This window comes from Dipodomys ordii, unplaced genomic scaffold (genome assembly GCF_000151885.1).
Source record: "Dipodomys ordii isolate 6190 unplaced genomic scaffold, Dord_2.0 Scaffold220, whole genome shotgun sequence".
Lineage (NCBI taxonomy): Eukaryota > Metazoa > Chordata > Mammalia > Rodentia > Heteromyidae > Dipodomys > Dipodomys ordii.
In genome coordinates, this window is record NW_012267436.1 from 256,506 (window position 1) to 281,177 (window position 24,672).

General features: G+C 49.5%; 1 protein-coding gene across 1 annotated transcript in view; it reads left to right on the forward strand.

Moving 5' to 3' along the window:
- Positions 1 to 24,672, forward strand: part of Dysf (dysferlin) — a 209,293-nt gene that overhangs the window by 87,496 nt on the left and 97,125 nt on the right. The window contains exons 23-33 of the mRNA XM_013035761.1: positions 100 to 292; positions 1,890 to 2,045; positions 4,714 to 4,845; positions 4,938 to 5,104; positions 5,770 to 5,884; positions 6,146 to 6,251; positions 6,353 to 6,495; positions 8,390 to 8,563; positions 20,152 to 20,245; positions 20,703 to 20,780; positions 21,630 to 21,721. Coding sequence (XP_012891215.1) covers positions 100 to 292; positions 1,890 to 2,045; positions 4,714 to 4,845; positions 4,938 to 5,104; positions 5,770 to 5,884; positions 6,146 to 6,251; positions 6,353 to 6,495; positions 8,390 to 8,563; positions 20,152 to 20,245; positions 20,703 to 20,780; positions 21,630 to 21,721 — 1,450 coding nt within the window. The remainder of the gene's footprint in view (positions 1 to 99; positions 293 to 1,889; positions 2,046 to 4,713; positions 4,846 to 4,937; positions 5,105 to 5,769; positions 5,885 to 6,145; positions 6,252 to 6,352; positions 6,496 to 8,389; positions 8,564 to 20,151; positions 20,246 to 20,702; positions 20,781 to 21,629; positions 21,722 to 24,672) is intronic.

Here is a 24,672-nt window from a genome sequence, read left to right on the forward strand (position 1 = left end):
GCATGCTGTGCTGTGTGTGCACATGCATATGTGTGTGCCTGCACCCGTGGGTGTGTGGAAGGCCCTGCTCATCAGGCACACTGCAATTGTGTTTCATAGCCAGCCCCTGGGTGATGTCCATACGATACCTTCTGCTACTCACCTGGACCAGTACCTGTTCCGGCTACGTACCCGTCACCTGAGCCAGATCACGGAGGCTGCCCTGGCCTTGAAGCTCAGCTCCAGTGAGCTTCCTGTGATCCTAGAACAGGCTGAGGACTGGCTCCTGAGGCTCCGTGCCCTGGCAGAAGAGGTAATAACTTGATGGTGCCTGCCTTCCTTTCCCTCCTGTTGCCTGGAAAATCAGAACTAGAAGGCATGTGGGTATTGTCTGGACCATGACTCCACCCAGGGCCTACTGATGGATGAGCCTTAGTATCCTCATTTGCAGAAGGAAGAAAGAGGATTGAGGGAATAATGGGGCCTAACACAGAACCTGGCATATAGAAGGTGCTCAATAAATGTACCTAGCCCATCAAGGAATGTTATAGCCAGTGCTGGAACCAGAATCCAGGGCACCTAGCTCCAGGTCCCATGCTGGGAACAGCTTCCCCTGGGCACTTCATTCCTGCACAGTAAAGGCCTGGCTACAAGCCTGCTTCTTCCAAGCTTGTGTTTTCTGATCTCCTGGATGCCTTTGGGTCACAGGCTACAGGTTGGTTCAGAATAAGGAGAAAGGTCTATTCACAGAGGCGGCTTCTGCCCACTCTCACCAGAGCCACCTGGCACCCCCAGGAAACAGGTGCAGGTAGGCAGGAAGGCTGTCCCCAGGAGGATGCAGAGCAGGTTGCAGATAGAGGTGGGGGGGTACTCAAGAAGGGTGATGGCCATGTATACTCTCTGTATAGGGCTACAGGCATATGGCCATTTGCTCATGTGTCTCAGCTGCACACGAACCCCTCACAGTTACAGGAGACATCCTCAAATTTGTCTCTGGCTACCTCTATAATTTTGCCCTAGACTGATTTTTTTGATCCCTTAGCCCAGGTACTATGGCTGGTAGGAGATAGGGACAAACAGGGTGATGACTTTAATGGGACTGAAAGACTACCACTCACACATGTGTATGCATCATAATGTTCAGTGTTCTTAACCCCCAGGCCTGGGCTCTCAGGAGCTGCTGCTGCTTTGGGCTCCTCAGTTTGCAAGGCCTCGGTATAATAGTTGAGTCAGGAAAAATTAAGTTGGTTCCTTCCCTCTCTAAGCCTAAACTTTCTTTCTTGTCAAGTGGGTACTGCCATGCATCAGTGAATGATCTGGAAGTGTGGGTCCAACAACAGGGTTGGATGGAGGATGTGTCCCCAAACAGCCTTTCTCCAGCGTGTGCAGTAGAAGCAGCTGCCACTCGCTGCTATATCCCCAAGGGCTCAGAGGCCTTGGAGTTGTGTCCTGGGCTTGTCTACATCTTTCAGAGTCCCTGGACCCTAAGGCACTGCTCTTACCAGGAGGAAAACTTAAGGTCCTTTGGGAAGGCCTCTGGAAAGGACCTTAGGGGCTGGCATCTTAAGTGGAATGTTTGCCCCTGGTAACATTTACTGAGTAGAGGGGACTTATGAACCAAACCCTTGTGCTCAGGCATGCAGTCTTTTCCCAGAATCCCATGCTCACTCAGTAAGTTTTGGCAGGCTCTCTCTCTCTCTCTCTTTCTCTCATCTTCTCCTTTGGGGGCTCAGACACCCATGCAGCAAGGGGAGGGCCAGGAGTAGGCAAGTAGGCAGTGTGTAAGTATGTGGATGGAAGTCTCAGAAGGTGAGATCTTGCAGCTTTTGAGTCAGAGTCAGCTCATAGTATCACTATGAGGTGTGGGCATGGACATGTCACTGTTGCCCCCTGACTGCCATCCTCTCTAGCCCCAAAACAGCCTGCCGGACATCATCATATGGATGCTGCAGGGAGACAAGCGTGTGGCCTACCAGCGGATACCCGCTCATGAAATCATCTTCTCCCGACGTGGTGCCAACTATTGTGGCAGGAATTGTGGGAAGCTGCAGACAATCTTTCTAAAAGTGAGTTATGATCATATTTTCTCGTGCAAGGCCTATCTTCTATTTCTTCCAGTTCTGGACCTGTTGTAGAAATCCTGGGTTCTGGTCTCGGAAGGGGACGGGGGTCTTTGGATAGAGGAAAAGTAGTTATTCTATCCATGTAGTCTCCAGCCAGACTCCACGCACACAGTTCCCAAGGTTAGCAGGTTGGAGTTGGAATCACGGTGCTAGAAATAAATGTGTGGCCCCAAGTCATCTGCAGGAGCAGGGTAGGGGGGTATCTGAGACCCGTCCATCAGAGTGGCTATGTAAAAGTGAGTGGTTGGAGGAGGGAACCCTCCTTCTCCTCTCTGGGTTAATATGGGGACATGAAGCCAGGGCTTCTTTGGTCAGGGCTGTGACCAAAGTGTTTGGAACATAGTGTGAAGATGACACAGCTACTTAGGCTGATGGGAAGCTCCCTTCCTGAAAGCTGTTCCATCCCAGCCTGTTCCATCTCCCCAAAGCCTCTTTGCTCTAATCTTCTCCTTCTCTGCATCTCCACTCCCATCTCATCTCTTCCAGGAAGTCATTCCTGGCCAAACTTAGTCTCCAGCCATCTAGACAGAGCCTTTTGTTGACTGCTGGTCGACCCATTCCTACCCTGGCCAGCCCATTTTGTTGCCCCCTGGGATGGGGTGGAGAGGGCAGGTTTCAGCAGCACAGCCTGCGTGGAGAGGTTTCCAGGGCTGGCTGGAACTCTGTGCCTAACCTTTTTGAACTACCTGCTCTCTTCTTACCTGTAAAATGGGGGTGGAGCTTCCTACTTCATAGGCTTTGAGAACTGAATTAGGTAACACAGGTAACGGTCTTGAACTAAGTGCTCAACGTATATCATTTTATTTTCCAATTTCTCTCATCCTTCTCTTGGGACCTCCTTGCCCACCAAGTGCTATCATTGGAGGCTACCTGAAGACCAGGAATGAACTGAGGATATATTTGCATGCAGGACCTCGCCTCCCCTTCCTCCCCACCCCCATCATCTGTGTTTGTTGGCCAGCAGACTTCTTTATCTCACCTGCTCACCTGCTATCCAGGGGACGTCCCCTGTGGGACTCTACCCTTAAATCCTGACCACAAATCTCCCTCCAAAGTGTAACCTCTTCCCATAAGGATGGAAAGAGACGTCAAAGAGCGGCCGCCTCTAATGGGCTGGTCAGGGAGGTGGGAGCAGACAGGAGTGAGGACGTCGTGCATTGCAACTATTGCTCTCTGGCTCTCACCTCTTGACCTTGAAGCCTTAGGGAAATGCAAACTGAAATATTCCCCTGACTCCAAAGCAAAAAAAGATATAGAATTGTTTCTCGAAGTCTTCCCCACTGAGTTTATGAGCCCCGCCAGGAGCTCCTGAGCAAGCTCTACAAAAATGTTGGCAGCAAGTAGAGACCAAGAAAACATTGGTGTTTCTTAACTTAAACCAAAGTTGGAAAAAATGAGCACCAGCAGAAAAGGAGAGAAGCCCCAAACTAGACATTTCTTTATTTGCTGTTGCTATTTTGGGTTAGGCAGGCTGGCCCCGTCTGGGGGAGGGCAGGGAGAGATTGGGGTGGATGAGGAAGAGGGGGGTGGGGTCAGGCATTCCTGCCATGTCTGGGGCTGGTGGCTTGGGGGTGGGGGGAGAAGGCAGCTAACCATCTCATGGAGAGGACAGCTGAAGTGAACTTCCATGGGGGGCACTTTCAAGGAGTGTCACATGGGATGGGGGGGTGTTCCTTAAGGAACACCCAGGAGGAACCAAAAGAAGACCTGGGAAATGACTGGCACCTCCTCCTAAACCTTTCCTGTCTCCCTCCAGGAGTCCACTCCTTCCTCATCAGCTTTGCACCTCTTACTATGACACCTCACTTTCCTTTTCTGAACCCACTCAAATTTGCTTCTCCTTACCCTCAGCTCCCTGTCCCCTCCTGGGGAGCTTCTGCACACCAGATCTGGGCAATTTAGGTGTTACCGCCTCTGGGGGCCAGTGTGTTATTCTAAGAGTGGGAAACTTCACTTCTTTAGGCCACATCTGATCTTTGTTTTCAGTCAAATGGATGGATTTAATTGTAGAGAATTATTATTTTTTAAAATGTTGGGTTGTTGTGGTCATTTCATTTTGGCAGCACCTCTGAACATTTCAGGATAAAAAGCAGTTGAAACAATAGTGGTTATCAGGCTGATAAGCACTTGAAAACATAGGGGTATTAGATGATCTACTAGTGTCTAGACAAAATATAATATGCTGAGAATGAAATGAAGTGGTTTGCATTTCTTTCTCTTCTAGATCTGTATCATGGTTTCTCCTTTAGAGACAAATTCTAGCATGGTATTGTCCAATATGGAAGTCATATATAGATATTTACATTTAAATTAATCAAATAAAACTAATAAGAGTTCAGTTCCTCAGTCACACTGCCACATTTTAAGTGGTCAGTGGCCACCATATTGGACAGAGCAGATAACCATTTCCACTGAAGCCCAAAGTATCTCTGAACAGGTTCTAGAAGAGAATGGAAATGCAATGGCAGGAGCGGGGAGAGGAGGGATTCTGGTCTATATATGGCCCTATCTGCAGAGGGCTCATGGATGGGGTTTTGGTCTGGTGAGCCCAGGTTTTGGTTAGGCTTATCCTGAAGAAGGACCTGGGTTTCTGTGCTTTTCTGACATCCAGTATCCAATGGAGGCAGTGCCTGGAGCCAGAATGCCAGTGCAGATACGAGTCAAGCTCTGGTTTGGGCTCTCTGTGGATGAGAAGGAGTTCAACCAGTTTGCTGAGGGGAAGCTCTCTGTCTTTGCTGAAACGGTGAGTGCTTGCCAAGCCCACCTTTGACCCCTTCATCACTCCCTGCCCGCCTGGAGCTTCTCACTTCTCCCTCACTTCTCCTCACCCTACAGTATGAGAACCAGACCAAGCTGGCCTTGGTTGGAAACTGGGGCACAACGGGCCTCACATACCCCAAGTTTTCTGATGTCACGGGCAAGATCAAGCTACCCAAGGACAGCTTCCGTCCCTCGACTGGATGGGCCTGGGCAGGAGATTGGTTCGTGTGTCCAGAGAAGACGTGAGTCACGGGCAAGGCTGCCACCAGTGACCACTTTCTCTGCCCTGGCCCTTTCTCTGAAAACCTCTGCTCTGTCAGTCCCTCTGCCTGCACATGCACTGGCAATGGAAACTGCCACTTGGACTTGACTGGGGTTCACTAGGCAGCGTTCTTTCTGGAAGGCTTTTAACACTCAGAAAGTCCTTCATTATTAAGTCTCCCTTGAATTTTGTTCCCAGTGATGTGGACTTGTCTTCCATGATACCATGACTAAGACCCTTGCACCTTGCACAGGCGACCCTTTGTGTTCCTGGCGGCTTATCCACCCCTGGGTGGTCCTTTCTCTCAGCCCTTCCCAGATTTATACTGGCTTCCCCTTCCACTTTGGCCAGCTCTATCCTTTTCTCCTCTCCCTATTTAGCCAACGTTCAACAACTTAAAAAATATATAAAATGTAACCTATACAGTCAAGCACTCAAAGCTTAAGGGCATAGCTTGGTAACATTTTACATTTCTATAAATATCTATTGGGATTTAACTGTCTTACCAGATTTGGGGTGTTTGGTCTCTTTTTCTTTAGCTCTAGCAACATGGTCCTTTACCTATAATCAGGTCTGTGCACTGCTCTGTGGTAGTGGATGAGTAGGGGTCTCGTTAGTATGGCTCTGACTGGTCCTTTCCCATAGCTTGCTTCATGATGCTGATGCTGGTCATCTGAGCTTCGTGGAGGAAGTGTTTGAGAACCAGACCCGGCTCCCTGGAGGCCAGTGGATCTACATGAGTGACAACTACACTGATGTTGTAAGGGGAATGTCAACGGGTGGGGTGGGAGTAGGATCAGTTTTCCCTGGTACCTTGGACATTTTAGTCCCAAGAGAGCTCAAGGAAGGCTGGGAGATTTTCTGCCCTGATTCTACCTACTGAGCCTCCATGCTCTGGTTTCCAGAAGGATGGTGATTTTTATTCACACAAGCTCTACCCTCTGTCTGGAGCTTCTTTTCTGGGATCCTGAAAAGGTCTATTAGTATCTTCTGACCCTTATCTATTCTATTTTGTCCTGAGAATGGGGAGAAGGTGCTTCCTAAGGATGACATCGAGTGTCCAGTGGGCTGGAAGTGGGAAGATGAAGAATGGTCCACAGACCTCAATCGGGCCGTTGATGAGCAAGGTAGGAAGCATCCCTACCATGTGCATGCCTCTGAGTCTGTGTGCATGTTGGCCAGAAGACATGAGGAGCTGGACAGTGAGTGACACTTGCCTCTTCCCTAGGCTGGGAGTACAGCATCACTATTCCCCCGGACCGGAAGCCAAGGCACTGGGTCCCTGCTGAGAAGATGTACTATACACACCGACGGAGGCGCTGGGTCCGCCTGCGCAGGAGGGACCTCAGCCAGATGGAAGCTTTGAAGAGAGTGAGCGGCCAGTGGTGGAGGGGAGGGAGGCCCCAGGGGCACAGGTGCAGACCTGTGTGATACAAATACATGCAGGTATGCATATGGCCACACGTCACATCCAACACATAAACACACACACATTCCATCCTCCCGTAGGTCATACCCAGTATATACAAATACCCACATATCACTAGCACACACACACACAGATACCCACAAACTGTTGTATAACACACGGAGAAGCCTAGTTTATACAGCCCCAGAAGGTACAGAGGTGCCTTAGGCCTGGCTTCCTAGCTATAGCATGATTTTGTCTTCATGATTTTGTATCTGTGCTCTCAGGAGGGTGAGAGACAAGGATGTGTCCTGAGGGGGCACAGCATACCTCTTCTTACCTGAAGGAAATGGAGAGGGGCTTATAACTTCTTGGCTGTCTGTCATTGGTTAAGGGATGCTAGACTATCCTGGGGCACATACCTATCTAGTGAGGTTGACTCTTTAGCAGTGGACAGCTCCCTGGAACAGATAGCCCCTTAGAATTAGATTCATGCACAAGAAAATGTGTTGGCTGGTGTAGGGGTTGGGATGGACTCCATTAATGTTTACCTTAGAACATGTGCAGATGTCACAGAACAGACTAGCCCAAAGTGCCTATGCATGAATACCCATTTGCTTGAGGGTCCACAGCTGCCCATGTTCCATATAGCCTCAGTGCCTGTCTCCCTGGGCTCTCTTGGTCTATAGCCATCCCTCCCAAGCATACATTTGAATTTTGGGCCAAGAACCAGACATTTCCCCAGGCTAAGCTTAGCATTTGTCATGATCCAGGTTTCATTTTCTAGCTTTGAGTAGAGACCTAGAGAAGATTATCTCTGGGTTTGGGATTTGGGCAGAGGTAAGGAGTTCTTTTTTTTTTTTTTCTGGTCCTGGTTCTTGAACTCAGGGCCATGATACTGTCCCTGAACTTCTTTTGCTGAAGGGTAGTGCTCTACCACTTGAGCCACAGGCCACTTCCAGTCTTTTCTGAATAGTTTACTGGAGATAAGACTCTCAAGGACTTTGCTGCCTGGATTGGCTTTGAACTGCGATCTTCAAATCTCAGTCTGCTAAATAGCTAGGATTACAGTTGTGAGCCATCAGCAGCCAGCCTGAGCCAAAGATTTTTTGATAACCAATCTGTTCAGATTCTACGGACCAGGTCACAGCTTCCCCGCAGAGGGGCACTCAATTGGTAGAAGTGGAGCCTGACCAAAAAATGAGTGTCTCGTCCTCTTCCTTGGAGGGGACACAGCTGGCTTATAGGACTTTTCACTATACCAGTGGCCTGGACTGAGTGGTCCCAAGCTACTCTTTGCTAGGTGCTGGGACAGGAGGTTCCGGTGTCCCTGTAGACTTGGGAAAGGGTGTCCTCCAAGAGCATATCAGAGATCTCTCCACAGCTAGCTTAAGTGCCCCTTCCTGGGGAGGGATAGGCTGAGTTTGAGAGGCAAGATCTTTGTGTTGCCTCTGAACCGCAGACCTACTTCCATTTTTATAAGCCGGGATGCGAAGACGAAAACGGAAATGACAAGAAAACCTTGGATTCATGCAATCCACCCATAATTCAACTAAACAGCAGCCCCAGTGCCCAATTTCCTTCACAATTGCAGTCCACCTTCCCTTCCTGCGTTCTCAGCAGTTGGACTTTCCCCTCAGCCTACAGAGCCTCTTCCCTCTTGATCTTTCTATCTAGGGGTCTTAGGCTACTCAAAGCCCTCTCCTCCCACTGGTCCTTCCAGATTTTCCCACCAGGAGGGTGCTGGTGTGGGAGCTGGTGGGGAGTAGTGCAGGATAGGAAGGCACACCTGAGACGGGTCCAGGAGATCCCAGGACCTGCCAATCAGCCTCTGAGTCTGCCCTTTCTCCGGTGTAGCACAGGCAGGCAGAGGCAGAGGGCGAGGGCTGGGAGTACGCCTCTCTCTTTGGCTGGAAGTTTCACCTGGAGTACCGCAAGACTGACGCCTTTCGCCGCCGCCGTTGGCGCCGTCGCATGGAGCCCCTGGAGAAGACAGGGCCTGCTGCTGTGTTTGCCCTCGAGGGGGCCCTGGTAGGTGTGGCTGTGCCTGTTGGGTTGGGTGGGGCGTGGCTCCCTTTCCCAAGGCTGTTCTGGGGTGATGTGGGGTAGGCACAGAACCCCCTGGGTTAGGGCCTTTGGACAGATGTTGGCCAGTTGTCCTGGCTTTGATCCCTGTGGGGTGGCAAGTGGGAAAAGTGAGCAGCAGGCTGGGTGTCCTTGTAAAATAAAACAGCTTTCTTCTTGGCACTGGAAGACCCACTGCTTCCTGGAGTGGTCAAGATGGAAGCAGAGAGGGAAGGAGATGGCTTTGGCATCGAAGGGTCTGACCCAGGCCTGGGGCCAAAGCACCTAGTGCTTCCTGTAGAGGCCGCCTAACGTGGAGGTAGGAGGGGAAGCCTCAGTCTCACTCATAGCTGTAGCCACGAAAGTCTGGCACCTCTGGAAGGTCCTCAGTTGGACATGCATCCTCATGAGACAGGATGTCTCATGGGCTCCCCCCCCCCAAGATTTGAGGGAACAATGTATCTTAGAAACTAAGTTCCTGGATGGCTGTCCTGACCTTGTGTCTATTTTATATAGTGGGTGGTCTTGGGGTCTGCTCTGCGTTATTCAGGATTTGGGCAATGGGCTTCCCAAAAGAGATGATTAGGCATACAGCCAGCTTCTTGCTTTACTGGTCTAGGAATGACTGGAGGTGGAAATGAGAGGCCTGAATGAGATGTTTCCTCTGAAATCTGACCAGAACTGTGTATCTTCTGTGGAGACTCTAGGCTGGGACCTTGGAGACTAGTCCTGCCAACTGTACTTCTTGAGGGGACTTGAAGCTGTTCCTGTGAAGCTAGACATGTTTGTGCATATGTACATCTAGTCTAGACCAAGGATGTATCCATCCATGGGACAAACAGCCGTGTGGGTTCTGGGAGTCTTAATAGGGCAGGCCCCAGGGCCTGATGGGATGGAAGCAAGAGAAGACACTGCGAGAGCGGCCTGGTAGTTCCAGACTTGATAGAAGGCAGGCCTTATGGTGGCAGTGTAGGAGAGGCAACCTTTGGTGTCCAGGAGCTGTCAGAGCAGTTGTGACCGGCTCCTAGAGAGGAGTCTTCTCTAGGTCTGGGCCACATATGTGGGGACCTTGTGGGGAGAAGCAAAGTCCTGGACCTCTGGGTTGTTAACTGGTCTCCAGCCAGATAGGAACAACTAGGTGCAGCTGTGGACTGGATAGGAGAAAGGCTGGTGCTTGGTGACTGCCTTTGGTTTCAGTCAGAAAGGGTTTGTCTTGGGCTTCAGGATGGTTGAGTGGCTGCACCGAAGAAGGCCAGGACTGAAAATCCAGATGTGTTTCTGTCAGACAGAGATGACACTCAAATGAGCTGATGAGAAAAGGGGCTTCTGGAAAGTTGGCCTGGAGGGATGCCAGGTGGCAGGAAATGGAGTGTCCCTGGGACTTACTTCTCTGTCTTGGCCTCATCGCACGGTGGCTCTCTCATGATAGCCAGGGAAGATGGTGCTGGCATTATCTTCACAGTCCACTAAGCCCTTCTAGATGCAAACCACATCACAGAGTGCCACTTTCTCAACAGTCCCAGGACAGATCTTATGTAAAGGACTGGCTCTGCCTGGTCATGCACCTAGTCAGGTTCTGTGCTGGGGAGGAATGGAGGGTCCTGATTGGCTACCCTGGGCCATGTGCCAGCTTTGTGATGGACAATATTACTAAGCTGGGGAGAAGAGCTTCTGAAATGGAAAAGAAACTCGAAACCATGCCAGGTAAATAGCTCCAGGTGACATGCCCTGGACTCTATTCATTGAGTCTTAGGTAGTCCCTATGGGTTGTTGTCCAGAAGAATGCTTTGGTTCAAAGTGGGAGGCATTAAGACCTGTAATCAAGTAGCTATGGAAGAGCGTTGAGAGGGAGAACTTCCTGTTTTCAGATCATCAGGAGTTTGGGATGGAAATCCAAGGATGAGGTGACTTCTGGGGTGAGAGCTGTTGGGCCAATTTGAGGGAGATCAGGTGGCGGGGCATAGTGAGAGAAGGGTCAGTAGTGGGGCCACTGACAGTGCCAGGTTGCAAGGCAGGCCTGGGGCTATAATGAGTTCACTGTTGGCCCTGGCAAGTCTGACATACAGTGCAGTGCTGTGTGAGGAAGGCAGATCTGGTGGCTGCCTGCCAGGCAGACCAGGGCAGGGAGGTAGGTAAGGGGAGAGCAAGGCCAAAGAGTCCTGCAGGCATGTAGACAGACACTGAGGCTGGCTGGAAGGTGGTTCACAATGTGGCTGCCGGAAGTGTTCCCAGTGGGCTTCATTCCTGCCAAGGCTAACTTGGTAGGGGTGCTACTCTGGCTGGAGGAGGAGGCGAGCAAGACTGAGGAACCCACTGCCAAGCTTTCATGATGTGGTGACTGGGAGAATGGGGAAACATTTCCCAGAAGAGAGAAACCAATTAATTTATTCTTTATGTGGGAGAAAATGTCATGAGGGATCACTGAACTCAAGTGTCAAGTCAACAGATGTACAAGGGTGATGGATGACAGTTCAAATGTGACTGGCTGTGACATACAACAGAGAGCTATCCAGGGGAGACTCCTGAGTCTCCTGAGAACTTGGCTGACACAGAGAATCCAAGGGTGACAGACAGTGGTTTGAGATAGTGAGTCTCACAGATCTGGAATCTGAAACTACACTTTCAGAAATCCTTAGGTGTCCGGCATTTAGACAGAGCCACAAGCCCATTTGCTCATAACTGTCTAGACCATTCTGTCTAGATCCTCATCAGTTCTAATGCAGATACAGTCATTCCACATGCTATGCTCCCTTCTGTGGTCAGCTTTATAGGACAAAGGACAGTCTTGGGTCCCTTTGCTCTGGCTCTAGACATACTGATTCCTCCCTCAGGGATTGGGGGTCAAGTCTACTACATCTTGGGATGAATGGTTATGTTTTCTGGGCTAGGAGCTTGCTGTTGCACATATACCCATGATGTCTGCTGATATGTCTTGTGGGATGTGGTGGGACAGCAAGACTTCTGAGTGTGCAGAATCTAAGCTGGGGATTCCATGCTTTGTGCTTTCTAGCTGAGGCCAGGGCCCTCTCGCCTTTCACACTGTTTCCTCACCCATCTTAGCATCACTGTAAGGATTAACAGTGACACTTGTAAAGAATGGCTTCTCAGACTTAATGAGCAAGAGAGCCAGTTGGGATCTTGTCAAGACGTAGACTCTGATTCAGCGTCAGGGTGGGGCCCACAGTCTCTCTGTCTAACAAGCTTCTAGGTAATGCTGAGGAGGCTGGCCCGAGGGCCATCTTCTGATAATGAGGCTATGCAAGGATGTAGTGCATCTTGTAGTCCTAGGAGGGACTCACAGTAGCCCACCTGTTGGATGCTTTTCTGAGAGAGGCTGGCATCTGTACTTGATTGTAGGTACATGTATAGTCACAGTCCTGATAGAGAGGTAAGGCAAGAAATGATCTGATGGCCCAATTTGATGGTGGAGACCTCCTAGGCCAATGAGGATTTCAGGATGAGAGAGTGTAAATAAACTTGGAGAAGTCTTATCTTTGGAGTGCTGGACAGAGAGTAAGTCATTCCAGAGTGGCTGGTGAGGGAAGGGAAGGAAGATCAGTGAGTAGTGTTCAGGTAGCCTTCCTGGTGATGATGATTTGAATGTCTAGGCCTGAGGACCAGACCTGGGTGCTCCTTGTCTCCTGCCCCCTCCCCCTCTCCCTGGCCTGTGTATCTATGGCAGTCTGGGCCTTGCCTGCTAGCTCCCTCTGGAAGACGTCTCTTTGGAAGGCAGGCCCTGTCTGCTCATTAGCACGGGCAGTCTTTCCCTGAAGCCTTCTGTTGGGGCCAAGCCTGGCTCCCTTCATGGAGCGGGAAGCCCTGGCTCCGTCTGCTAATCGTCTGCTGTCTCCATCCCGAGCATTATTTTATTTTCGTATTATTCTTTTTCCAGCTAATATCCTGGCATTCCCAAAGACACCGGGTTTCATAATCTTCCTGGCGTTCCCAGGGAGCTTGGGAAGCGGAGCACAAAGCCGCTATTATAGCGTGTTCCATCTAGCTTCCCTCTCTTCGCCCCACACCCCTAGCTGCCGCCGCAGCCACCACCGCGGCTCCCACCCAGTCACCCCCTCCTGACGCCACTGGCCTCTCTGGGAACTTGGTGACGGCTGCTGGGATGAGCTCACGGAATCCATGCTGTTGCCCCTGCCCTAGGCCTACCCTCCAGGCGCGAGGATTTTTCCAAGCCCTGCCTCTGTGCTTGGCCCTGAGTGTCCTCCTGTTGGGAAGGGTTTCCTGAGCTGCCTGAGCCTGGCAGGGAGAGAGGAGACAGGTCGGCACCGTGTGCTCACAGCCCTGGAGAATTTCAACAAGGAAGAACTTGCACATTCTATAGAAGCTGGGCACAGGAGTCTTTTAAAATCAGCTAGAAAATGTGTGTGTGTGTGTGTGTGTGTGTGTGTGTGTATGTGTGTGCAGGTGTGTGCACGTGTGTAATATGCTCTGTGTATGTGTGTGTGCTTTTGTGTATGTGTTTGTGATGGATATATTCTGAAATAAGGTTCTTGGTTTTATCCATTTCTCTAAGAGATCTAAGTCCTCAAAGAGGATAAACATTACTAGAATCTATTTAACCATGTGCCAAAAACCATGCCAAAGGATTCATATGCATTGCCTTATTTTATTTTGTGCCCAGAAAGTTGGGTGCTATTCTATTATTAAGCCTCATTTTACAGCTGTGAAGAACAAGGACCTAGATCTGCATTGTGTAAAACAGTAGCTACTAGCTACACGTGGCTTTTTAAATTTCCATCTAAAGTAATCAAAATAAGAAAATGCAATTCCCAGTTAGATGAGCTACATCTCAAATACTCAATAATCACACCTGAAGCTAGGTATCTGTGGCTCATGCCTGAAATCATAGCTACTCAGGAGATCCAAGGATTGTAATTTTAAGCCAGCCTAGGTAGGAAAGTCTATGAGACTCTTATCTCCAGTTAACTACCAAAAAGCTGGAAGTGGGGCTGTGGCTCATATGGTAGAGCACCAGCATTGATAAAGCTAAATGACAGCACCCAGGCCTTAAGTTCATGCTTTAGTACTGGTGCGCGCGCATGTGCGCGCGCGCGCACACACACACACACACACACACACACACACACGGCTGGTTCTGGCTGCCATGTAGGATAATGCAACTATGGTACAGTTATGTTATTGAAAAAAGTTCTCTTGGACAACACTCCAGGCAGACAGCTAAAGAGGACTCTGCCCCTAACCCAGGACAGCTTCCACCCAGGAAGCAGTCAGTTGGCAGTCAGTCTGGAGTAGAGAAGACCTACAAGACAAGCGTTTCAACCTGGGCCAAGGGCAGGGAAGAGCAGTTGGGAGTTGGAAATGTTGGGAAAGGGGTCAGAGAGAGATGGGTGCCAGAGCAGAGTAACTTAAGATTTGAGCTGGCTGAGAAGTAGGTAAGATGTGTGTTGACAGGGGAGGGTTCATTTCTGGACAAGGATGAAGCCATACTATGTGCCCAGCCCCAGGCTCTGTTCACAGAGTTAGTACAAGGGCAGGCCTGGGAGCTATGGGGACTATGCCTTGTTAGTAACCAAGGCCTATGACTGGGGCTATGGCTGGAGCTGAGTGACTATAGGAATCCCTGTTTTTAATTTGTGCTAGTATTGGAGCAGGTACTCAGAGTCTGGGCCTGTGTCTGGGTGCTGTCCCTTAGCTTTTTAAATTTAAGGCTGATGATCTATCACTTGATCCACAGCCCCACCTCTAGCCTTTTTGGTGGTTAATTAGACATATGCATCTCATGTATAGTTCTGCACATGCTGGCTTTGAACTGTGATCTTCAGACATCAGCCTCTTGAGTAGTTTAGGATTATAGACGTGCGTGGGCACCTGGCTCCCTTGGGTTTTCACATATATGAACTGTGCATCTTGTTCCATCTCTGGCTTCATGCTGGTGTGTGTGTGTGTGTGTGTGTGTGTGTGTGTGTGTGTGTGTGTGTGTGTGTGGAGTCTATCTTACCAGTCAAGCAGAGGCCTTTCTGTCTCTCCTGCTTCCACAGAAAAGGATAATTTTGGAAAATTTCTAAATGTGTCGACCCTGAGTCCATGGCTCCCATCTGGATACCAATAAAGGTGGAGGCTCTGACTGTGTGTCTGTTTGTGTACCACACAGACATCTCGTTGGGTAGATATATTCGTGCCCATGGGATATCATTTTATACAAGGGACTGTGTGCACTATTGCTAGAACAGTCGTAGAATTTATTATCTCGTCTGGGAGATAAGCATGCTGAGACTCTAGGCATAAGCAGGGCTATTCTAGCAAATGGGACATATGGTTGTCATAATTACCAATGCAACCTGCGCATGTGGAGATGCGGAAGCCCTAGAGGGACACACGCATACGCTCGGGCCAGCCCACACGTGGCACTGGGGGCTCTCCAGGTTTCCTGAGGCCACTCCCAGCTCCCCAGGGCCCAGATGGTAGTTTTGCAAGGAATCTAGCAACTGCTTCCAGCCCTGGCTCTAGCTGTAAATTAAGTGGGGCTGCACCCTCGCCTGCTATTTCACTTAAGGTTGAAATCAGCCCTGATTGGGAAGGGAGGTCTATGTGTTTCTGCCTTCTATTCTTTCTTTTAAAGGGTTCTCCTTTGGCTGGGTTTGCAGGCCTGTGTGGGGTTTTCCTCTAATCCTGACAAGCCAGAGTAGTGAAATGGGTCCAGGGCTCCACACAACCCTGACTTGGCACTTAACTCTCTGCAGTTCAAGAGCCCTGCTTAGGTGCTGTGACCTCTGATGGGGAAGAGGAGGCTGGGAAGACCCCTGGGGTGGGGGGAAGGCAGGGAGCCCCTAGCTCTATCAGCTAATATGCTATCTATCACCAGGGAAGACATTTACAGATCTGGGATCCAGTTTTCTCACTTATCATCTGTGGATGATAATAGTACAGCAAAAATAATAACCTGCCATTACAGAGCAGTGGCTGGACAAACTAGGCCCATGGCCCAAAGCTGGCCCTCTGTCTGCTTTTGTAAGTAAGTCGTCGTTGTCTTCTTCGTCGTCATTTCTTCTTCCTCTTCTTCTTCTTCTTCCTCTTCTCCTTCTTCTTCTTCTCCTTCTTCCTCCTCCTCCTCCTCCTACTTCCTCTCCTCCTTCCTCTCCTTCTTCTTCTGCACACAGCCAATGCTCAATCATTATTTATGGTTTGGGGCTGCTTTTATGCCACAGTAGCAATCAAGTAGTTTTGACAGGGCCAGTACAACCCACAACAGTGTACTAACTGGCTTGATCAGTGCCCTGATTACGGCAGGTATTGAGGGTTACAGGGCCTTTTACTGAGTTCATGCGTTATCTCATTTAACCAATTCTAGGAGGTAGGTTCTTGAAATCCCATCTCACGGATCAGCAACTGAGGCATAGAGATTTCAAGGAATAACTGTTCTAATTGTACTTTCTTTCACAAGTATTATGGAAAATCTTCCAGGTGATGGCAGGATGAACAGGGTTTATAGGACCCATCCCACATCACCACATTATCTGGACATCCAGGCAAGGGACCACTGGTGAAGAACCAGTGATGTTAGTGAATTCTTGGAAAGTCACTTTAGGCTTTTCTGATCAGTGCATAGCAGCCAGTTCTTCAGAACAACAAAACAACAATGCCACATAGTTTGCAGCATGTGTTGATTTCCATGGTGTAAATATCTCTGCTGTGGCGATATCAAGCTACAACATGGATAGAGCCACTGTTAAGACACTGTGGTATATCATCACATGGATGCGCCCCATGTAGCTGAGGAGAGTAACACAATTAGGATGGGTTGAATATTTACTACTTTTTGTTTTCAAATACAATTGCTTGAGTTCTAAATTTATACAAGCTAATTTCTACTAATGTCTGTGTAACAACTGGCCTGTAAAGTTTCTGAGAATTGAATCTGTTCTTGTGATCCATAAGAGCCCTGTATTTACTATTCTCAGAGGTTCTTCTGGTCCTGTTTGCATAAGCAAAGAGTCAGGGGACAGTTTCTCCTAATGAGAGTGTCCTTTTCAACAACCCTGTGATGTGTGCTCTCACACCCATCCTGTGTAGGAAGTAACCCTTCTGTAAATTGAAGGATCACAGCCCTTTACCCAGGCTGTGCCATGCTCATCTGTTTGACCTGACTGGGGCAAGGAAAGTTTTTATAGCTCCCTGACAAGTTTCTGAAGTCCTGTTAGTTCCTGCCAACAATGTGGTATGGCTACTGAGGTGTGTTCTTCCCTGTCTGCTGAGTCTATGTGGTATCTATCTCTGCCCTCTGTTAGGAGATCCTGATCTAGACCTCAGTGCCCTGTTCAGGGCAGGCACCCTTGCTCCAGGGAAGAGCAGCACACATGGCAGACCACGTGTGGAGTGGAAGGAATCTCAAGCATGCTGCTGGAATCCTCTTGGCTCTGTCAGTTTAAATGGAGGAGGGGTCCCCTTCATAGTCTCTGTGTCTCCCATAATCTGCCAGCCTCTTCCCAGCTAAGGTTTTCAGAGGTCAGTCCTGGGAAGACTCTGGTGGGTTTGGCCTTGGTCTGGGGCCTGTTGTGAGTCCATTGGCATCCAGAAGGCTGAGACCTCCTTGCTCCTACCTCAGGCTGGAGCTGTGGCCTCCTGCTGGGTAGCAGTGGGTTGGACACTATCCAGTCCCCCAGTAACCAGCAAAATTCCTTACACGGCTAGCCCCAGGACAGAGTGTGGGCCACAGACCACGTGGCTGCCAGCCTCAGCGCAGGAGTAGAAGGCATGAGCTATGGAGGCAGGAATGTGACTGTGGGAAACCCAATGCCCTGGGCCTGGCCCCAGGGCTGGGCAAGAGTATGTGCACGTGTGTGAGGAGTGGGTGGGCAGGTGGAGACTTGAGCAGCAGCTTCCCCCTGTGGCATGGCTCCATGCAGATCAGTGGGAGCCCTGGCTCTGTGGTCTGCCACTAACTGAACATTGTTCCTGGGCTGTGGCTGCTGTCTCTGAGCAGTGCTGTAAAGCCATTCAGGAAGAGGAGGTTGCATGGGATTTTCCAAAGGCCCACCTGTGCCCTTTTACCCACAGAAGGTTCCTAGGTATAAGTGTGCTTCTCAAATTCTTCCTTGTGTGACATGTCAGACTGACTCTTAAGGCTTGGATGGGGCTGCCTGATACTCTATTTCCTGGCTCCCATCCTGGGGCCTTTAGTCCTCTCACTGTCCATGTGGCTCAGGGCATAGAGATGGTTTCTTTCATGTGGTAAGTCTTCACTGAAGACTGTTTAGTGCCAAGTGTTGTGCGGGGAGGGGGGGCACTGGTTATAAAGAACTGGGCATACCTTGCCAGAATACCTGGTTGGTGGATGCAGGAGAGAAGCTGGGGGAAGTTGGAGGGATTTTTTGAGGTAGGCAGGTAGCCAAGAAGTTGCCCCTGCCTTGGCAATGCATGAGCTCCCCACAACCCCACTTCTGGCCTTTTTTGGGTGGTTAATTGGTGGTAAGAGTCTAATGACTTTTCTGCCCAGGCTGGCTTTGAACCATGATCCTCAGATCTCAGCCTCCTGAGTAGCTAGGATTACAGGCGTGAGTCACCCACATCTGGCTGTTCTCTGTTTCTTTAACAACCACAGCAATGTTCTGAGAGATACTATGCAATTATCTCACATTTACAAAAAGATTGATTCAGGGAAGTTTAGTAATTTGACAAAAGTCACATGGTTAATGACAGGATCAGCATTAAAGCCCAAGTAATCTGGTTTTAGAGCCATATGAACATTGTGGCCAAAGGAAGTGTGTGTGTGTGTGTGTGTGTGTGTGTGTGTGTGTCTGTGTGTCTGTGTGTATTGTGTATGTTTGCTGTGTTCTCCCTATCAGAAAGGAGGATGCCCAGTGGGAGGAGCCCACGCCCAGGCAGGTGCAGCAGGGCCTGTCATATCACCTCTGCATATGTGTTGTGTGTTTACATTGCACAAGGAGAATGGAAGGACATGGAGGGAAACCCCTACTGGTACTTAAGGTGCCACTCTGTGGCCCTGGAGGGACCAGAATGGGCTTTAGTTTGGTATCTAGGGTAGCCAGTGATAGAGAGGGGCTGGAGTGTGAGGGCCTGCCGGCTAAGGCAGAGCATGTGTTGGGAGAGTGTTCTGCTTGCAGCAGAGGACTGGAGTTGGGAATAGCAAGACTTGGTGTTGGATGGGGAGACAGGACAGGTTCCCAGGATCTGAGCAGCAGAACTCTGACACTGCTGGAGGATTCAAACCTGGAGCCAATGGGTCAGAAAGTTGGTTCTGGCTTGGGGATGGGCAGGCTGGAAGTGGGTAGACAGGCATCCAGTGGGTTTCTAAGACAAGGAAAACAGTTAAGCATGATTTGGAAAGGAGGACACAGAAGTGGCAGTAGTGTCACATATTTGGAGGCATGGGACTGGAGTATGGACACTTTGTAGCTCAAAGGTCTGAGGGGATTCTCTGGAAATGGCTCCAGCCAGGACAAAGGTCAGGACAGTCCTAGGGACTGACCAATCTGGGTGGGTCTGGTGGGATGAAGAAGCCAGGGCATTCATAGAGGGTGTGTGTGCATCTGTGGGTTTAGGAGAGCCACTGGGCAAAGGAATTAAAGCAGAGATTCCTTGTTACTATACCCTGACGTCTCTGAGATGGATCACAGTAAGAAAAAATAGGGTTGGAGAAGTTCCAGGGAATATAGAGGGAGCAGGCAGTACCAGGTGTCTGGTAAGTAGTGTCATTCTCTCCAGTCTGGCTGCAGGTGTGGTTGGAGCTTCTGGCCCTGGGAGGGAGACAAGTGAGCCTGAGGGAATGCCCCAGAGAAGGGTGTGTGTGTGTGTGTGTGTGTGTGTGTGTGTGTGTGTGTCTCAGGGAGTGTCCTGGTCTTAGTGCCCTCTACTCCCAAGTGGCTTGTGACTAAATATTAGAATCTAGTACTGATGAATACAAGACAACAGTCTGGCCATCTGAATTTGTGCACAGTTATCTGACAGATTGGATTTTGAATCAGACTATAGCCCCACCCTACCTCCTGCTCTTGTCTCTGTCCATAGCTCTTGACTCTCCCAAGCCCTGGCCTGACAGATGGATGATTTGCTGTGTGGCATCTTCAGAGCTTGAGACCTGGTTCAGTGCCTGTATATCCCTGGCACTGGCACACTGTCTCTAAGTACACAGAAGTTGGGGGAGAGGTGGTGGGTGGCCCAGAGATGGGAGTCTGGGACTTCTAGACTTTGACTCCACTGGACATATCCTGAGTAGGCAGAACCTCATTTGATTCTCCCCGGGAGAGGCCCTTAGAGTGCTTTCTTCTATTTAACTCTGGCTGGAATAGCTCGGGGTCCATTCTGGATGCTTGGTTTTCTCTGAAGGGGCAGAGGAGTTTCCCATAATCTTTTGGGGCTTTGACATTGGTGTATAATAATGCTACAGGAGAGGATGTGCTCCCCAGAGTGAAATCCAAGGCTAATGGCCCTCCTTTCAGCACTGTTGTATGGAGGAATTTCATGACCTTAAGGACCTAACTCTCTGGGATATTCTCTGCCAACTCTCAGTCCTGGGGTGGGGTGGGGTGAGAATAGACCCATGACCAGCTTTGTGTCTCCAGGGTGGTGTGGTGGATGACAGGAGCGAAGATTCCATGTCTGTGTCTACCCTGAGCTTCGGTGTAAACAGACCCACAATCTCCTGCATCTTTGATTGTAAGTGATGCTCAGAGGTATAGATGGGTGGGTAACCTAATACCTCTGAGTTTATGGAATTATGTGGCCAGGTGTTTGTGCTAGAAGAATCAAGTCTGTGTATATTTTTGTGGTCAGTGTCATTTGGTGTGTATGCACATGTACATCTGTATGTGCATGTCTGTATGTGTGGTATGTTTGAGATTGGACATCGTGGGCCCTTGCATTGTACTGTCCTTGTCATAGGCCTGGCCTTTCCTCCTCCCCTTCCTCTTCCCTTCTTCCTCAGCTCTAACCTAGCTTAAGTACTCAGCACTCAAGTGTCTCACCTTTCCTCCTGACCTTGAGAGGCTCACTCCCACAGGGTTGTTTGTATCATTTGCTGCCCTCATTTAGGGTCAGTCCCCATCCCCTCTGTAACTCCAGCCCTTAGCCACCATTGGCTCTTCACCCTGGCATCTTTGTTTCTTCCTTTAAGATGGGAACCGCTACCATTTACGTTGCTACATGTACCAGGCCCGGGACCTGCCTGCGATGGACAAGGACTCATTCTCTGGTAGGTGGGAGAGCTGAGGATCATTCTCAGAGATTGATAGAAGAGATATTGGGCCCATAGGCCAACATCTAGGGAATGGGGCCTGACATATCTCCTTTTGGGTGGGGTGCAGTCATTGCTGGATGCTATTTCTGGGGTCCTGTGGCCTCTTCCATGATTCACTTGACTCCTTAGCAGGGTTTAGCTTGATTGGATACTTCCTGAAAGCTCCTCCTGTCTTTGCTCACAAGCCACCACTCTTTTCTGACTCTTTAGCATCCCTTTTTTTCCTTCTTCCCTACTTTATGGCACAAATAGCTATTTATCTGAGCAGTTCATCCCACCCAAACTCAGCTCCATGATCATCTCATTCCAGCTCCTCTGTGTCTTCTGTCTTAGCCCAGGGAAACTCCTCGGAATGTTTCAGATCTGTTCCCTCCTCTTTAGTGTCACACTGCCATCTCATGCTGCCCCTATAATTCAGGTCACTTGGTGTTGTCCTGCTTTCCCTGCCAAGTCATACCTGGGCATGTTGCTGTCCCACTTCAAGTGTAGCTACTTTGAAATTAATCTGCTGCTCTTCACCCTGGCAGAAGACAAGTCCTGAGAGGTGACTTCTGTGAACCTCACCCATTCCACCTTGAGTTTGCCCTTTTTTTCCATTTGTTCCAGTTTTGTATGATTTGCTAGCATCTTTTCCATGTCTGGCCTTTGCATCAAACACCCTCTTTGTCTAGAATGTATTTTCTTTTAGCCCAGTGACCCCCTAGTCATCCTTCATTCCCAGCCTGGGTGCCTCTGACTCTCCCCAAAACAAAGCTGGTTGCTGTATCCTCATCCCGTGGCCAGCATCTTTCTAGATCTCTCCAGATCACTTGCTGTCTATCTGCCACAACCTCCCCTCTTTGGTGGTGAATGCCTCTGGAAGGGACCTGGTCTTCCTTCTGAACCTGAAGTACCAGGTATCAAAAGAATGACATTTATAGAGTGTCACTGTGTACCTAACTAAGCAGCTGCTGAGAGTATTTCGTGTGACCCTTCCACTACCCAATGAGATAGATCTCCAATACCACTGTTTTACAGGTGAAAAAAGGAGGACCTGAAGAAGTTTGCTAAATTGCTTGAGTTAAAATAGCTGGCAAGTGATCGTGCTAGGAATTAGAGGCAAGCCTTTACCCTCCACAACCTGCTGTTTGGCTGAGTAGGACTGAGCTTCAGGAGCTTGGCTTCCTGGTCACAGAAAAACTCTGTAGTTGACTACCATATGCCTGTGTTCCTTCTCGCCCATTCTCTCTAAGAGGGGGCTACTGTGCCACCCACCCCTGCACCCTCAGCCGTGGCTGTTTTCCTTTGCTCTTAGTGACCTACCCCATAGCTCCATGCAGCCAGGCAGGCATGGGGAGAGTAACTTTTCTTCTGGACTTTAGGGTCTGGGGCCTGAGCATGCCCTCTGTGCAGCATTGCAAAGCCATGGAGTGTATTGCCATTAGCAGTCTGACAGCAGGTAAATGCTTGCAGTGATGACTTCTTGGAAAATATGTCTAGGGCTCTGACATTGGAATTGACCCTGAGAACAAAGAAATGGACTAACAGTCTCATTTCCACCTCATGAGAGGTGATGGGTACAGGCAGCAGGTTTGTGCAGGGCAGGTGACCAGATGGGGCCCAGGTGGAAGAGCCCTTGTCCTCTATGGATCTAGCTGGCTGGGGACTCCTGCAGGGAGTGTGTGTGTGGGGGGGGGAGCAGGGACTTCCCCAAGGGACCAATGTGGGGAGCCAGTGTTCAGACTGGGGACCCCAGGCTGCAGGGTCAGCTTGGCACTGGTCTACAAAGACGTCACACTTTCCATTCTGGCTCCCTCCCCCACCCCTCAGATAAACATCCCTTGAGCTTTGAGGGCACTGCCCAGGGCTTCCTCAGAGGCCACCAGCTTCTGAATGAAAGGCCCGATTGAGCAGCTGTTGGAAAGGAAAACAGCAGCCAACACGGGGGAACCTATAAAACCCAGAGTGTTTATTTTCACTCCCAAACCCTAAACCAAAGCAATTTCTCCCCTGGAACTGACCCCAGGGTGGCTGGCGGCTTGAGGCTGTGCATGGCCACCGGCTGGCATTTCTCTGAGAAAACTCATGTGTGAGTTCAGAATGTCTGGGGCCAGGGAAGGGTCTAGAGCCTTCTGCTGCTGGGAGCACCTAACATCTGTCTGCCTGGGTTTTAGGCAGAGGGACCATCCTTAGGATGCAATCTTGCTTCTAACTGATGTGCTCTATGCCTTTCCTGGAACTCTTCGCTTCCAGGAATTCTGCTTGTTTCTTTATGGTGGGCTTTGAGAACTGCTCAGAGGATGGGGCCATATCTGCTCCCTCTCCTTGGCTGAGGAACTGAGGGCACATCTAGAGATGCCTTACTGAGCAACACTGAATTTGGGAGAAAGAAGGTCTTGTGGGGCATTGCTGTACAGGTAGTCTGCGAATTGCAACTTGATGGGACTTCTGAAATTGACAAGCATGGGTCCACAGGAGAGGATCTGTGGCATGTGCTTATGTTTTGGAATGTGTGGCCTGCCTAGAAGTAGGCAGACAAAATGTAGGCTGCTGCTAATTCCAGTGGTTTCCCTTTGCTGTTGAGATGGTCTTGCCACCTCCCTGTGAGCATTTGTTAAGCATGCTGGCTTTACTGTTATTTGAGTGGAAGTAGAAATCACACATCAGTGTAGTTCCTAGCCCTGCCCTGCTGCTGCCCCAGGAAGTGACAGCCGTTCTCTTTGAGCACAGTCTGAGTTGGATTGTTCCTCATTGTAGAGTTAAGAATCTGAAGGGAAGTCAACAGATCGAAGCTATTTCGTTTGCCCAATGCTTCCCTGGAGCTCTGCTCTGCCCTTTCTTCAGTTGAAAACTGCTTCTGTGTTTGTTGGATGGAGCCATAGTTCTGCTGATGGAATAGCCACCTCAGATGGAGAATTACCAGGTAGCACCGTCATGATGTCACCACATTCACCCTAGGCTTGAAGGGCCTAAAGATGCTTCTTTGAAGGTCTCATAGATTGGTAGGTCCAGGCTAACAAAGCTAATGATAGTTAGCTAGCAGACCATACCACATTATTTATTAATCTACAGAGCAGATTTTTCAAGAAAGCTGGTCTCTGGATCCTGGAAGGATGCAGTAATATTCTAGGTGGGTTGTCCTGAATGTTGTTCCTAACAAGCCAGGATATTGTATGGTCTGATGAACCATGGCTGCTCCACAGCTGGAGCCACATTTGGTGACCAGTGCTTTAGTTTCCTCCCAGATCTGGACTCTGTCCTGAGCTCTTGTTTTGAGGCTTCTGTTATCTGGTCACTGGTCATTTTCTCCCTGTTCCAATCACAGTGTTTTGCTCAAGTAGGCACTGACTGGGGCAATACACCCGAGGAGATATTTTCCAGAATGTACTGGAGGCTTATGAAATGCTCCACTTAAAATACTCCCTAAACACTATGAAAAATGAACTAAACAACTTGTGGGATGGGGGGAGGGGAAGGGAAAATTGGGAGAAAGTAAGGGAAGGGGTGACACTATTCAAAAAGAAATGTACTCATTACCTGATGTATTTGACTGTAACCCCTCTGTACATCATCTTCAATATTTTTTTAAAGTGAGCTTGCTCATCTGCAGAAGCTAGATATAAAATATACCGGGACGTGATAAATTATGTAGGATTCTAAACATTCACGTACAATGAGACCAAAGAAGAAAACTCTTAAGAAAGGAACACAACCACTTTGGAAAGCAGTCTGGAGGGTCCTTAGAAAGCTAAAGATTGACCTCCCTTACGACCCAGTCATACCACTTCTAGGCATCTACCCTGAACAACAGGAACCAATATACAAGGACACGTGCACCTCCATGTTTATTGCAGCACTGTTCACAATA